The 15418-nt window shown below is 51.9% G+C and overlaps 1 protein-coding gene across 1 annotated transcript; it reads left to right on the plus strand.

The window, feature by feature from the left end:
• Positions 1 to 5554: 5554 nt before the first annotated feature.
• On the plus strand, positions 5555 to 9989 carry GPX4 (glutathione peroxidase 4). The gene is made up of 7 exons (XM_032787485.2): positions 5555 to 5662; positions 6329 to 6423; positions 6977 to 7121; positions 7849 to 8000; positions 8374 to 8398; positions 9087 to 9146; positions 9723 to 9989. Exons 1-7 carry the CDS (start codon positions 5588 to 5590, stop codon positions 9753 to 9755), a joined length of 585 nt encoding a protein of 194 aa, XP_032643376.1. The 5' UTR covers positions 5555 to 5587; the 3' UTR covers positions 9756 to 9989.
• The last annotated feature ends 5429 nt before the right edge of the window (positions 9990 to 15418 follow it).

Here is a 15418-nt window from a genome sequence, read left to right on the forward strand (position 1 = left end):
ATGAGAAGCTGGATATGAGTCAGCAGTGTGCCCTTGTTGCCAAGAAGGCTAACGGCATATTGGGCTGCATTAGTAGGGGCATTGCCAGCAGATCGAGGGACGTGATCATTCCCCTCTATTCGGCAGTTGTGAGGCTACATCTGGAGTATTGCGTCCACTTTTGGAACCCAGGACCATCCCAAACCTCTTCACCTTCTGCTCCAAGCACAAGATGCAATTCTCCCACCGGCCTTCTCCCACACAAACAGAGCAGCATAGACATTTACAAGCAACAAAACCAAAATCCTACCAAAACACTCCACTGCCAAAAACTTCTCCCAGGGGAGCGGAGGAGAGAGAAAGAATTAGCCACATGTGACAGACGTTAATTGCGTCGTTAAAGCACGCCTGGCAAGTGCTTAGATACTACGGGGATGTGAGATGGGCATAAGAACCTGTATAGCATAGAATAGAAATGGTCATACTGCTGCATTGGGAGGTGCCAATGTAAACTTCTGTCCTCCTTACATTAGTGTCCCATTGAAGCCATGGACAGGACAAATTCAGCTCTGTGGATTTCTCCTGAGCAAAGGAAAAGTGACTTACTGGCTAACCACAAATGTGCATATATTGGATGTGGCCAGTTTAACTTGGGAAAGGGTATTTCTCCTTCCCAGTGGGAGGGTGGAGTCAGTTTTTACCATGCTGGTTGCTTGGTTTTGATGATAGTTTTGAGAGTCTCAGCTCTTGACGTTTGATCAAAGGACCATGACATGCCAAAAGCAAAGCTTGCAATTTCTCACACCGCTCACATTAAAAGCCCCTTTGATGGGGAATTTTGTGCAATTTTGAGATATAAGACCAATTGGCAGAGACTGAAATAAGACCCTCGACAAACATCTTGTGCTACCGAGGTTCTTTTCTATCCTTTCATTCTGTAATCCAAGGCTACCATCCCTCCTCCCTCCCTAACAATGCACTAGAAAATATTCAACCCATCAGCAAGGACCCCTTCCTCTTCCAATTTGCATTATCCTTTCATCTGCCAGTTGCAAAGCTGATTCTTTCTCATACTTTTTCCCTGGCTCTGAGGCAATACTCCATGCCAGAAAGACATGAACAGAAATGATCCATTTTTATAAACTAAACCAATGTTCCATCCACCCTTCTAATCTTTCTAATTCACAGACCCCTCCCCCATCTAGTATTAATCACAGAACCATAGAAATGTTGGGCTGGAAGGGACCTCAAGAAGTCATCAAGTCCAGCCCCCTGCGCTGTGGCAGGACCAAGCCCATCTCTGACAGGTGCTTGTCCCACCTATTTTTAAAATCCTCCAGTGACGGAGATTCCACAACCTCCCTTGGAAGCCTATTGCAGAGCTTAACTCCCCTTATGGTTAGAGAGCTTTTCCTCAGATCTAACTGAAATCTTCCTTGCTGCAGATTAAGCCCATTCTTGTCCTACCTTGACATGGAGAACAGCTGATCACCATCCTCTGTATAAGAGCCCCTTACATATTTGAAGACTGTTATCAGGTTCCCCCTCCCAGTTTTCTTTTCTCGATACTAAACATGCCCTCACACATTTCCTCACAGGTCAGGATTTCTGAACCTTTTATCATTTCAGTTGCTCTCCTCTGGACTGTCTCCAATTTGTCCAGATCTTTCCTAAAGTTCAGTGCTCAGAACTGGACATGGTACTCCCACTGAGGCCCAGTGTTGAACAGAGCGATACAGTTACCTCCCGTGTCTTATCCATGACAGTCCTGTTAATACACCCCAGAATAATATTAACTTTTTTTGCAGCTGCATCCCACTGTTGACTCAGATTCAATTTGTGATTCAATATAACCCCCAGATCCTTTTCAGCAGTACCAGCACGTAGCTACTTAGGCCTCATTTTATAGCTGCGCATTTGATTTTTCCTCCCCAAGTGAAGTACTTGCACTTACTCATAGACTTAAAAGTCAGAAGGGACCATGGTGATCATCTGTCTGACCTCCTGCCCATTGCAGGCCACAAACCCTCACCCACTCCTGAAATAGACCCCTAACCTCTGGCTGAGTCACTGAAGTCCTCAAATGATGGTTTAAAGACTTGTCTTTATTGAATTTCATCTTGTTGATTTTAGATCAACTCTCCAATTTGTTCAGGTCATTCTGAATTCTAATCCAGTCCTCCAAAGTGCAACTGAAGTGATTTTATTATTCAGCATCACCCCTTACTCGTTTTATCTGTCTTAAAATTAAAACTTCAAGTTGAATTGTATCGTGCAGTGTCAGTTAGTCTCTGGGGGATGCACCGATATTACAAAACCCAAAATAAGCAGTTGAGGGAGGGGGAACTAGAATTTTTTCTCCACGTCTTTTTCTCTTCCTAGCAATTGCCTAGAATTCAGCCAATAGGGAGCTAGAGCTGGAGTCTGAGCAATGTAAATTTCACTTCAAATTACCCCTTTCCCATCAAAATGTTCCAATCTGCTTTTTAATAACACTGCCTCCTGCAACCGCTGCTTAATAACAGGGGTTGGAAACTGCTTTTTGAAGGTTCTTACCACAAGTCATCCTCTTTCAATTAAGGTGGTGTCTCCACACTGGATTTCTGTGGCATTTAAACCTCTGGGCTGCCCAGGGTTTGTCTGTGGTCTGAGGTTATAAAGAAGTGCACCTTTTCCACTCCCTGTTTCTTTCTTCTTTTATGAGCGAGGGTGTGAGTTTATTTCAGGATAGATCCAACATCTTTTATGTCTTGCCAGTGACACCAGTCATACTGCTGTGATGGTAGATACCCATAGAGCCTTCAAGTCTAGAAAACAGCATCCTGCTATTACTGTTATTTTTCACAGTACTGCCAAGAGACTCCAACAGAGATTTGTGCCCCTTGGTGCTAGGTGCTGTACAAACATATGGTGAAAGGCTATGTGAGGCTTGTCCCTGCCCTGAAGAACTTCCAACCTAAGGGTCTGAGCCAATCTCCACTGAAGTCAAATAAATAGATAAAAGGCGGGATAAATGAAGTTATTATCTCCACTCTACAACAGAGGAACTAGGGTTGCCTGGTGTCTGGTTTTCGACCGGAACACCAGGTCGAAAAGGGACCCTGGCGGCTCCAGTCAGCACTGCTGAGCAGGCTGTTAAAAGTCCGGTCAGCAGTGCAGCGGGGCTAAGGCAGGTTCTCTGCCTACTGTGGCTCTGTGCGGTCCTGGAAGTAGCGGCATGTCCCACTTCGGCTCCTACGCAGCCAATGGGAGCTGTGGGGGCGGCGCCTGCAGATGGGGCAGCACCTCCACGTAGGAGCTGGAGGGGAACATGCCGCTGCTTCCAGGAGCCGTGCAGAGCCATGGTAGGCAGGGAGCCTGCCTAGCCCTGCTGCACCGCTGACTAGACTTGTAATGGACATGCCACTGCTTCTGGGAGCTGCTTGAGGTAAGCGCTGCCCAGATCCTGCAACCCGACCCCCTCCTGTGCCCCAACCCCCTGATCCTTCTCCTGCCATCTGAACCTCTCGATCCCAGCTGGAGCACCCTCCTGCACCCCAAACCTGTCATTCCCCAGTGCCACCCCAGAGTCTGCTCCTCCAGCTGGAGCCCTCACTGCCCCTGTACCCCAACCCCCTGCCCCAGCCCAGAGCACCCTCTTGCACCCCAAACCCCTCATTCCCAGCCCCACGCCCTCAGCCGTAGCCCTCACACCTCTGCGTTCCAACTCCCTGCCCAGCCCTGATTCTGCTCCTGGCCTCCGAACCCCTTGGTCCCAGCCCAGAGCACCCTCCTACACCTCAAGACCCTCATTCCCAGCCCAGAGTCTGCACCCCCAGTCTGAGCCCTCACACCCCCATATCCCAACCTCCTGCCCCAGCCCCGAGCCCCCTCCTGCACCCCAAATCCCTCATCCCCAGCCCCACCCCCAAGTCTACCCCCCAGACAGAGCCCTCACTCCCCTTGCCCCCCAACCTCCTGCCTCATCCTGGTGAAAATGAGCGAGTGAGTTAGGGTGGCGAGAGCAAGTGACCGGGGGGTGGGATGGAGTGAGCAGGAGTGGGGCCTCGGAGGAGGGGTGGGGCAAGGACATTCGTTTTTTTGCGAGTAGAAAGTTGGCAGCCCTAAGGGGAACAGATGCACAGAGAGTTCCGGCTCCAAGGAGGCCTCCGCCCGCGTGGAGCTCAGTGCAAGACTCAGGCCCAGATAATGTGACTAACCTCACACAGGAAAGCGTGCGGCAGAGTCTTGAGCTGAACCCAGCTCTCCGGGGTCCCGCTCCAGTGCGTTACCCAAAAAGCCAGCAGCTTTCTCGTCCTGGGCGGTTAAAATCAGAACGACTGGGCACATAGCATTCCAGCACATAGGGCCTATTACCAACACGTCCTGGGAATTTGAGGCCAAGGCCAAGCTGAGCTATTCCTCATCATTATTACTTGTTGCAAGCCGACAACATGCTGGGTATTGTACAGATGCGATCTCCCCTCTAAAGAGCCGACAGGCGAAAGATAACTCAGACCTTTGAACATCACAAAGGGTAGCAGCATTGGCCAGGAATCTCTCAGAACTGGTCTCAGTCTCCTGGTTGTTATTGAAAGCGATCCGAGAGATCTGCACAGACCAAAAGTCTGGTCAACGGGACGGCAGCACAACAGAGCTAAGGCAGGCTCCTTACCTGCCCTGGCTCTGCACAGCTCCTGGAAGCATTGGCATGTCCGGCTTCTAGGTGCAGGCAGGGGCAACCAGAGGGGTCTCTGTGCACTGCCTCCGCCCCAAGTGCCTGCTCTGCTGCTCCCCTTGGCGGGCCCTCAGATAAGGAGCGGGGCCTCAGGGCAGGAGGCGGGGCAAGGGTGTTTGGGTTTGGACCAGACATGCCAAACCCAGGGAAAAAAACAGTAAATGGGCGGTTTTGGCTTAATGGGCTTGTGAGTTGTTTGTTGGCTAGTTTTTGGCTTGTAGCTTGTTTCGTATTGGCTTTTTTTGGGAGGCGGGGAGAGAGTCGGGGTGCACAGCAGGTCCACCACAGTGCCAGACTGCAGGCTGGGGGGGAACTAGTCACATAGAGGCTTGGGGTTCTCAGGGGTTGGCTTGTTTTGAAATGGGATTACCTTGATTTTTGGCTTATTGTGAAAGTCGGGGAGTTTATTTACTGCGTGAAGGCTGGCAACGGTACCTAGGACTTTATGCGATTAGGAGTGGGCAACCCTCGGTGGCAGGCGTGACACTCACTGCTGTAATTATTATACTGCCCGGGCTGGTGCTCTGCAAACCACCCTCCTACAGCCCCCGCACCCTGAGCACTTTGCACTCTGGACAGGCAGGGCCAAGCGAATCGCCCCACAGGCACCTTCTCCCTGCTGCACGCTGGGCTGTTCCACCTGGGTCTCCCCCTCCCCCTGCCGCCAGGTGCGCTCTGGGCTGTTCCCCCCGGGTCTTACCCTCCCCCTGGAGACTGCAATCGGATAAACACGCGCGCGACAACCTCTGCCCTCTCCTGATTGGTGACCGCGGGGGGCTGGAGGCGGGCCGCTTTCTGCCGGGGCCGCCCTCTTCGGCCGCTGATTGGCGGAGCGGCCGGAGGGGGCGAGGCTTGCGCAGGCCGTTGAGGGGCGGTCCGGGTGCCGTTGCCATGAATTGGGGCCGCCTGGGCAGACGGGTGCTGCTGTGCGGGGCGCTGGGCGCACGGGGCCTGAGCCGGAGCATGGTGAGTGCGGGGGGCGGGGCCCGGCTCGCGCTCCCTCAGGCCGCCGCGCTCTATGGTCCGACCATCGAGTCGGCGGGGCGGCTAGAGAGGACCACCCCCCCCCGCGGGCGGCGCCCAGCCCCAGCCAGGGTGCTGCGGGTCCGGCGCTCGAGCCTGGAGGGCCGCCCCTGCCCTGGCGAGCGGGCCTTAGCCCCCCCCCGCATGTCTGAATAGAGCCCGGGACCGCCGGGGCTCTGCCTCCCCCCTTTTCTGGGGATGGGGGGGCTGAGCGAGGCGACCCCCGTCCCGCGCCCCCCCCCGTCCACCGCTGACACTCTGGCGCGCCCTCACGACGCCCGCGCCTGGCGGCTGCCCCCCCTCGCCCGCAGGACTCGATGGCTATTCCTCCTGCACCCCGGCCCCTCGGGAGCGGCCGGGGGGGGAGGCTCGTGCCTCAGCCCCGGGTCCGGCGCGCTCCGAGCCGCAGTGCAGCGGCGGGAGGCTCCTCGCTGGGCTGCCGCCGAGTCACGCTCACGAGCCCTGCTAGCGCCTGTGGCCCGTGTTAATTCCTCCCGTAACCCCGGCCCCGGGGGGCGGCGCATGGCCTGGCTGCGCTAGTGCCGGTCCGAGCAGCGTGTGGCTGCTGCGGCGCTGGGAAACCGCCCCTGACCCCTGGCTGTCTTGCAGTGCGCGCAGGCGGATGACTGGCGAGCTGCCAAATCCATATATGAATTCCACGCCAAAGACATTGATGGCCACGATGTTTCCCTGGAAAAGTACAAGTAAGTGGTGAGGAGCCCAGGTGCTGTGAGCCTGGCTGGCTCACCGAGGTACCCAAAGCACAAGTATGGTGCTAGCCTGTAGATAGGCTGTTAATACTTCAGTCTCCCCTAGTCTTGTGTAGCCAACAACAAAACCCCCCCTGTTAATACTGCCAGCCAGGGAGGCGTGCTGGTGAGAGAGCCGCACATCCAGGCCCTGGGGAGGAGAGTGCCCAAAAGGGACTACACTAGGCAACTGAACTAAGCAGGGGCAGCTTGGCTCCAGATGGACAGGCTCTGCCTGACTGTGGGTGGGGTTCAGAAGATCTGTGACTTGCACCGATGGGACTAATTCCCATGAAAGAGGTGTGGAGAATCTGTGACTCAGATGCAAGTGAGCCTAGGAAAGCGGTGCATGTGAGGAGCCAGTTAGCAGGTTACCTCCAGCAGGGAAGAAAAGCGATGGCCATTATGTAGGTAGGGTCCCTTGCTGCAGATACAATGTTTATCTTTGTGGGGTAGATCAGCTCGCCCTCTCTTGTGATAACTGTCAGTGACTCTGCTTCTTTCCCAGGGGGTATGTCTGCATCATCACCAATGTAGCATCCAAATGAGGAAAAACTAACGTAAACTACACTCAGCTTGTCGATATGTACGCCAGATATGCTGAGAGGGGTTTACGCATCCTGGGCTTCCCCTGCAACCAGTTTGGAAACCAGGTGCGTGGCACCTCTGCCTTCTTGCACCCTGCCTGCTAAGAAAAGGGGATTCCTCTAGGAAAAGAGCACCCCTTTCTCCTTAGCAAAGGGGGCTGGCTTGGCAGCCCTAGAGACTGAAGGATCCCTGTAGTTAGCATGGGCTTGGCAAGTATTCCCAGCATATAGAGCCTTTAAGTACTACCATCAGATAAACAGCTAATAACACCCTCCCTAGCATGTGAGTGGGAGTACAGTTTAGTCCTTGGCCCATTCACACTTTGATGTGTCTACCAAAAATTGGTCATGGTGCCTGGTGTGCACACTTAAGTCTTAAAGAACTAGGGTTTTTGCATCAAGCTGGTGTAATGCACCCGGTCTTGCTGAGCTCCTCTGAGGCACAAGAGGCTGTTGGTGACCCTGTGTGCACTAGAACATGGAAGTGTAGCTCTGCCGGGCATTCAGATGGACCACGTGGCTCCAGTCCTGAGCCCAGTTGTATTCAAGTAACCATGCTCCCTGTCAGCTGTGTCCCAGCAATGAGTGGGGTATTCTAGAAGCGGGCCGCTCATGCCGCCTTCGTCACCCAGCCTGCCCAACTTCATTCCCTCACTGTACATGCATCCTGCCCTCAGAATCTGAGCCTGGAACTGTGCTTCATCCAAATGGAATGGGGTTCCAGGAAGTCAGTCATAGCCTAATGACGCAAGACCACGCACTTCCCACAGTAACCCTTCTCTTTGCTTCTTAGGAGCCTGGGGATGAGTCTCAGATCAAACAATTTGTTGCAAGCTATGGGGTGAAGTTTGACATGTTTAGCAAGATAGAGGTCAACGGGGACAACGCCCATCCTCTCTGGAAATGGATGAAAGATCAACCCAAAGGAAGAGGCACCCTGGGAAAGTGAGTGCAGACCCAGAGGAGTAACAGACGCAGAAGGAAGCAGTAGCATTAGAGAAACAGCTTGGCCCTATTGGTGTCATTGGAATGGGGGAGGGGGAGAGCAAATCAATCCTGGGATGAAACCAAAAGAGGAGCCTTAAGCCTGCACTGCTGGCAGCAGGGCGACACACTGGACTGGAGAGGAAGGGGCTGTGGGGTGGATGGATTGGAAAGCTGTATGGTCATACAGCAGTCCCCACCTTGGGTCTGTTGAAAGTCATGGCAGAGCAGGTTGTTGGGTTAGGCATGGGGCTGCGGTCGGTGGGCGTTCTTAGCCATGCTGGGACTAGTTTATAACAGCTGCTGTCTCACTGGTGTTCCCTCTCCTTTCTAGTGCAATAAAATGGAACTTCACAAAGGTAGGACTCTGCTCTCTTCTTACTGGGGGTTTTAGCCTCTAAAATGGCCTGACTACTTGTGGTGAGATCCTGTAAGATCCCAGGAGCTAAGCAAGGTTGGGTGGGAGGCTCCAAGAAACACTTAGCTGCCGGAAGAGGTGTTGGAGGCAGGGGCTACGGAGCCTAGTAAGATTACTCCTCCTGAGTAGGCATTGACCCACAGCTCCTAGACCTAAAACTGCAGCCCTGACCTTGCACTTGGCTCCTGGATCAAACCCTGTAAGGGATAGGGGTGTCTGGTGAGACTCCAGCTTGGCTAATTACATTCTGCCTTACTCCGCTTCAGTCTTTGCTTTGCGCATTGAATTGTTGCGTGGTGGTGGTGAAGAAGGGCTTGTCTCATGCCAGAGTTGGCTGCATTTCAGCATTTGGGGATGGGAGGCCTTGTACCTCATGAGCTCAGATTTCAAAGCACTCAATCCCCCTGCAAAGGAGCTGCAGTTCTTATAAGTGACCCAGGGAGGGATAGTGGTTTGCCAGGTACCCCTAAAGCTGCTTCTCCACCCATGGCCTCCCTGCTGCCCAGGGGAGTTAATAGCCTTGAAGCTCATTTCCTGTAGTGTTCTGTGCATGACTCAAGCAGTAGGGTCCAGTGGGGCAGAGCGCTCATGGGTCCAGGATTATTCATGCTTGTCTCTTAACTCCACAGTTCCTCATTAACAAGGAGGGCCAGGTCGTGAAGAGATACAGCCCAATGGATGATCCCTATGTAAGTCAGCCTGTCTGTGTCACAAAGCTGTAATGTCGGGGATTAGCTCTGCCAGAACTGAACAGCCAAGCTGTGTGTCACAAAGCAGAGCTTTAATAGTGGGCCCAAACTTGGGGGAGGAGGGGCAGGAAGGTACTTTGTCAATAGCAAGGGCAGTGCAGGAAGCTATTAGTCACATATGGATACTTGGGTAATACACATCATGACTGGGTGGCGGAGGTCCTTGTTTCTCCCCAGCCTGAACATCTCTGCAGTGAACACACAGAGAGCTGCTGGGTTTCCTTCCACTCTACAGGCCAACAAAACTTAAGCTGCCCTTTCACCCTGTGGGGGGCAGGGGGAGAGTTCCCTCTGCAGGAGTGTAATGCAGAGGGGTGAAAATGAGCAGGGTGGGATTCAAGTAGTCAAGAAGCAGTGTCCACAGCTGGTGGGGATGTTGCACAGGGAGGTGTTCCAGGTCAGTGGTGTAAAGCTCTGGGTACAGCAGGCAGGGGCTAGTTATCCTTCATGGACAGGACAGCGGGGGGTTCTCCACAGGCCCTCAAGAGAAACAGCACTTGACTCCCTCCTCTGCAGGTGATTGAGAAGGACCTGCCTGCTTTCCTGTAGACCTGTTCACTTCGACACTGGACCATTCCCTCTGCTTAGCAATGGCTCTTACCTGCTCCCTGTGGAGTCTTCCCACCCAGCCCCAATGACGGCCTGCCTTAAAGCCAGCCTGCTGGTGAGGCAGACCCGAAAGCTTGGCGTGCATCTGCGGGAAGAAGGCTTCACTGGGCTGATGGCTGTTGCTAGGCACTCTTAGATTTGTTGCAATAAAAGCTTTATGCTGAAATTGACAAATGTCTTGTCTGAGTCTGTTGGAAGCAGCTGTGTGTAACATGGGGCAGAGTAGGAAGATCCAGTGACTTCCAAGTAGATACAATCTCTGTGGGGGAGGATGCTCTCTTCTGTGCAGTGCCAGGGAACAGCTGGTGGGGGAAAGTCTGGTTGTACTGGCAACTTTTATGCTGGCCACCAAGGGTGGCTCTGTTGTGTTTTTTTTTTTTTTTTTTTTTTTTTTTTTTGCCCAAAGCACAGCAGTCAGGGAGCCTTTGGCAGCACTTCTGTGGGTGATCTACCGGTTCCATGCCTTCGGCGTACCTGCTGCCAAGGCTGCGGGACCAGTAGACCTGCAGGAAACACTGGCAATAGCTCCCTGACTGCTGCCCTCCCAACAACCGACATGCTGCTGGCCCCATGTTGCCACTCCAGGCATGTGCTGGTGCCTGGAGCTGCCCCTGCTGGCCACTGTCAGTGGTGGGGAGCAGAAAGCAACTGACTCTGCTGCTGGGAGTTTGAAACAGGTTAGCTGGATCCTGGGGAAGTGATCTAACCCCAGGAAAGATTGTATTCTGCCCAATCCTGTGCTAAACATGAGTTTATGTAACTCCTGCTCTTGGAGGCAAACAGCTGGGTCTGAGGGATAATCCTTGGTAATACCAATAGGAATTAAGCAGCAAGTGCTGAGGCCTTTCCTGGAGCTATTTTTTTATAGATTTCCCCAAGCAGGCTAAGGCAGCCTCTTTTGGCAGTTCAGCTACAGCAGGGGGTGATTAGCTGGGCTGCCTGCACCATTGATCAGCCACATGTGACTTGTTTTGTGTGGCTGAATTTAGTTGTAAGCACTGCCATAGGGCACAGCTGCACTGTTAATGCACTGATTTCACACCAGGGGTGGATCTAGTTGCTTGATTTGAGTGAAAATGTGAGATGTTGCAGTCCATGTGATTTTATAAAAATTTGAGTGAATGTAACTGGAATATGCTGCATGCAAAAGGTCTCTTGTAAGGTATCATTACAAAGCTTATTGTCTACTGAATGTGGTCATCCTATTTGTATAAAGGTATCACTTCTAGCTGAAACTAGAAATATGAAAAGTGTGGGCTATTAATGGTGCGTTGGAATCTTAACAGCTCCCATCAACCAAGACAATTGGCTGGCTGGCTATGTTTGCAGGCAGGCCTTCCTGTGATTTAGGCTGGGAGGAATGAAGGCTTGGGGTCTTACAGTGACATGTGATTGTTATGTGAACTGGAATCCATCTTTAACCTGGTGCTTTTCCAGTGAGTTGGGGGTGGAAAGCCAGAGGGACAAAGGATTCCCACCTTATGCAAAAGATGTAAATGGGTAGAACAGAGGGAGGAGTCATCATGAAGAATCCCGTAGCTACCACCTGAGCTGGAACAAGAGCTGTACCAGGGGAAAGAATTGTCCCCTGCCTGGAAGGTGTCCAGTCTGAGGAAAAAACTTACTGAAGCATCTGAGGGTGAGATTCTGTATTCAGTTTGATTAGTGTATTTTATTTTGCTTGCTGGCTGACTTTGTCCTGTCTGTTACTACTCGGAACCACTTAAATTCTAGTGTATAAAAAAATAATTGGAAGGTCAGGTCCAGCCCCCTGCCTTCTCTAGCAGGACCAAGTACTGATTTTTGCCCCAGATCCCTAAGTAGCCCCCTCAAGGATTGAGCTCACAACCCTGGGTTTAGCAAGCCAATGCTCAAACCACTGAGCTATCCCTCTCCTCACTAAGCTTTATACATATTTATCTTTATGGGAGCAGATAAGTGTCTGGCCCAGCAAAACAGGGTGATGGAGCCCTGAGCTGGCAGGGGTAGAAGTAGTCTTGGCACATCAGGTGGCAGCTCTCAAGGGGGTTTCTGTGATCCAACCCATCACACTCTTCAACAGAAGTGGATCTGCAGTGTACAGAATTCTTACCCTTCCACTGCTGCAGGAGCCTGCCTCTAAAGGGTTAAGTATAAAGTAGCTAAAGGGTTGGGCTCTCCCTACGAGACAAATGTGATGAACAAGGCAACTCTGCTTAAAGAAACCTCCCCAACCTGCCTATATTAATTAGGCAGCCAAGCCAGCTGCAGCAACTTACACTGCTGTAGTGGTGAGGCAGCCCCTGCCCCATGGAAGGATGGGCATGAGGGAGAGGTTGAAGGTTCCTGCCCACACTCCTTTCCCTGGTGAAACACAAACCAGGGGGGACTGAAGAACCCATCATCTCTGACCACTTCCCCAGCCTGCACCCTCAGCTGTAGGAGGTTTGCCATGAGCCAGGGCGTGGCAGTTAGTGGGATGGCCCTGCTGCACTCACAGCCCTAATAAACTAGCATGATGCACATAGTGTCACAAACCACCCCACCTGGGTGAGTCCTGAACTGACCTCAAGTTGTATTGTAAAATGGCTTCAGGGGGGTTTTATGGATTCTGAGGCTAGAGGAGACCATTGTGATCAGATCTCGTGTGTAACAGAAGCCAGAGAACTTTCCTGAGTAAGTCCTGGAGCAAATCTTGTACAGAAACATCCAGTTTTCATTTAAAAATTGTGTGATGGAGAATCCATGACTCTTGTTAAGCATTTCAATGGTTAATTACTCACTGTTAAATTACCACTCTGAACTTGTCTAGCATCAGCTAACTGCCAGCCCATGGATGGTATTATATCTTTCTTTGTTAAACTGAAGAGCCCCTTGTTACCTACTTGTTCCCCCTGTAGGTATTTTCAGACAATCAAGTCAACCCTGAACCATCTCTTCATTAAACTAAATAGAGGGCACATCTTCCATCTGTATCTGCAGTCAGGCTTCTAATCTTTTAATTATTTGCATGTCTCTTTGATCAATCTCCAATTATACACCTTCCTGAATTGCAGACACCAGAACTGTACGCAGCAGTCACCCCGGTGCTAAATAGAGGTAAAATAACCCCGGTATGCAGCCCAGGATCACATTAGCTCTTTTGGCCACAGGGAGCTCACATTCACCATGACCTCTCTCAAGGGGCAGGAGGGGTGCAGGCCCCTGGCTAAGGAAGCAGGGTGTGTTTGGTGGTTCTATAAACTTTTCCTTTTTGGTAAGAGTAGCTAAGTATGTGGGATGACAGGGAGCAGGAGAGCAAGGAAGGTAACTGGGAAAGAGAAGATGAAAAGGCCCTGAATACCCAACAGCATGAGTTAAAGCCAGAAGCAATTAACTAACAATGAAAAATGTATGAGAATAAGCTGCTTTATAAGTGCAATTAAATACATCTGCAGCACCAGAGGAGGAGTCCTGGCTAGCGGGGAGGAGGATAGGTGCATAGAAAAATTTAAAGCAGTTAACTGGCTGGAGGACTTGTCTGCAATGGCCCATTGCAAACCAGCTGGGCCTTATAGTGCTTCCCCTTCCTCCAGCTCAGTGCCTTAGAAAGGGGAGGGAGGCAGGGAACCTCATTTCTTACCTAGAAAAGCCAAAGTGCACCGCTGAGAAGCACCAGTACGTGGCAGCAGCACCTTTGTGCTCTCAAATGAGCTGTTTGCAAACTAAAAGGGGAGAGAATTTAACTGCACCAGGGATCAGCAAGGCTGGGCAGGTCAAGTCTGGGTCTTCACTTCAAACTGCCCACTACTGTCTTGCTTTGCAACAGGACTGCTGTATAAAACGTAGTGAAAAGCATCCCCCTCCCCCACAAGTTACTGCTGGTAGAGGGGACTTGGAGCAGCATGACTAGGCAAGGAGGGCCCATCTTCACCTAGGGACTTGCTGAGGCCAAAGCAGCAGAAGCCAGCTCTGACTCAGACCCTATTGGCACAGTGGTCAGGAACTCCTTCCCCTACTCCCGCAGGTTTGGGTTCTGTGAGAAGTTCCTTACCTGGACTCTGTGTGTCTGACTGCTGGGATGAGGATGAGCCCAGAATGAACCCACAACAGTCAACACCAGTGGAGTGGGCAGACGCAGCAGAGAAGCCAACGGCTGAATAGGGGATGGCCAGCAAAACATGCTGCCGGCTGTACTCCAATAGGCCCCTCTCAGGCCCGAGAGAGGCAGGGCCACTTGTGCTGCCAATGCAGGCCCTGTTGTATAGGGCAAAAGCTCCTGGGCTGAGAGACCAGCACTCGAGTCCAAACATTTATTCAGTTATGGTGAGAAAGGAAGCACTTTTCAGCATCAAGCCTTTGCCAGGCTGGTTCCCCGCTGGGCTAGGACAGCAGAGATTAAGCAGGACTGATACACTGTGGCATCAGTGATCCTCTTTTCCAATTAGGGATTAGTTGTGACCTTGCTGGAGTCTGGCTGCTGTGACAGCCCTATGCTCTGCCCAGGGAAGGGAATCCATTGTAGAGAGGCCTGGCTGAGCTCTGGAGGGGTTAGTTGCAGATGTGCATCCCAAAGGAACTTTGCTACCTTGTATACAAGAGCTACATTCCCCTTAATGGGAGGTGCTAAATCTGCAGCGTCCTCTGATGGTAACAGTCACAAGGACCCATCAAATACCACCCAGCAGAGCCAGGGCAAACAGCCTGGAGCCTCCTGGCAGGGGAAACAGCAGGAGCAGCATTCAGAGCACATGGGAGGGGAGCTAAACCCAGCCGGCCCTCCAAAGCAGGGTATTCTTGGGGTGCTTTTGGAAGCCATACAGACAGCCACCATGTACCAAACATGGTGGCTGCCAGCATGATTTCCCCAGCCCAGGGTGGAGAGTCTCTGATTCAGAGGATTGTGCTATCAATTCCTTCCAGAGGTGCTGGATATAAACATGTCATGACAGATACGGTAATTTCCTAAAACATCTCTGGGAGATTGGATTGAATTAAGGTTAAATCGCTGTGGAGTCCATGGTACACCTCTACCCCGATATAATGTGGTAAAGCAGCGCTGGGGGGGGGGGAGGGGCTGTGCACTCCGGCAGATCAAAGCAAGTTCGATCTAACGTGGTTTCACCTATAACGCAGTAAGATGTTTTGGTTCCCGAGGACAGCGTTACATCGGGGTAGAGATGTATTATGAAAGCAAAATGTATGTCTGGCAGTGGGACTGTGTGTAAATTCTCTAAGGGGGAGCCATGGCCAGCATAAGCACTGGGATGTGGTATGAACTTCGAAGGATTATTTGAAACAATGTGCCAGACCAGCAAGACCTTGCAGGCCCACCAAAGGAAATAGCTGGCAGAAGGGGAATACAAACTCTCACTTTCAGACTCCATCTTTTGAAGCTATGCCCTGGGGAGAGAATGCCTGGCTGGCTGATTATCTATGCCTGGTTTCTCCAAAGCAGACCCAGACTGGATAAAGGAGGGAGACTCAAATTCATGGAGGTTCTTGTTCTGAGTTAAAGGTGTTTTGAACATGTAACCACAGAAAACCCTGGGCGGGGTGTGAAGGACTGACTCCTGCCAGAGCCCTGGGTGGAGCTGGGGTGATCTCCGGTGAGCTTGTTAGCAGGCAATTAGGTTCTTTTATTG

The sequence above is a fragment of the Chelonoidis abingdonii genome, chromosome 11 (genome assembly GCF_003597395.2).
Source record: "Chelonoidis abingdonii isolate Lonesome George chromosome 11, CheloAbing_2.0, whole genome shotgun sequence".
NCBI lineage: Eukaryota > Metazoa > Chordata > Testudines > Testudinidae > Chelonoidis > Chelonoidis abingdonii.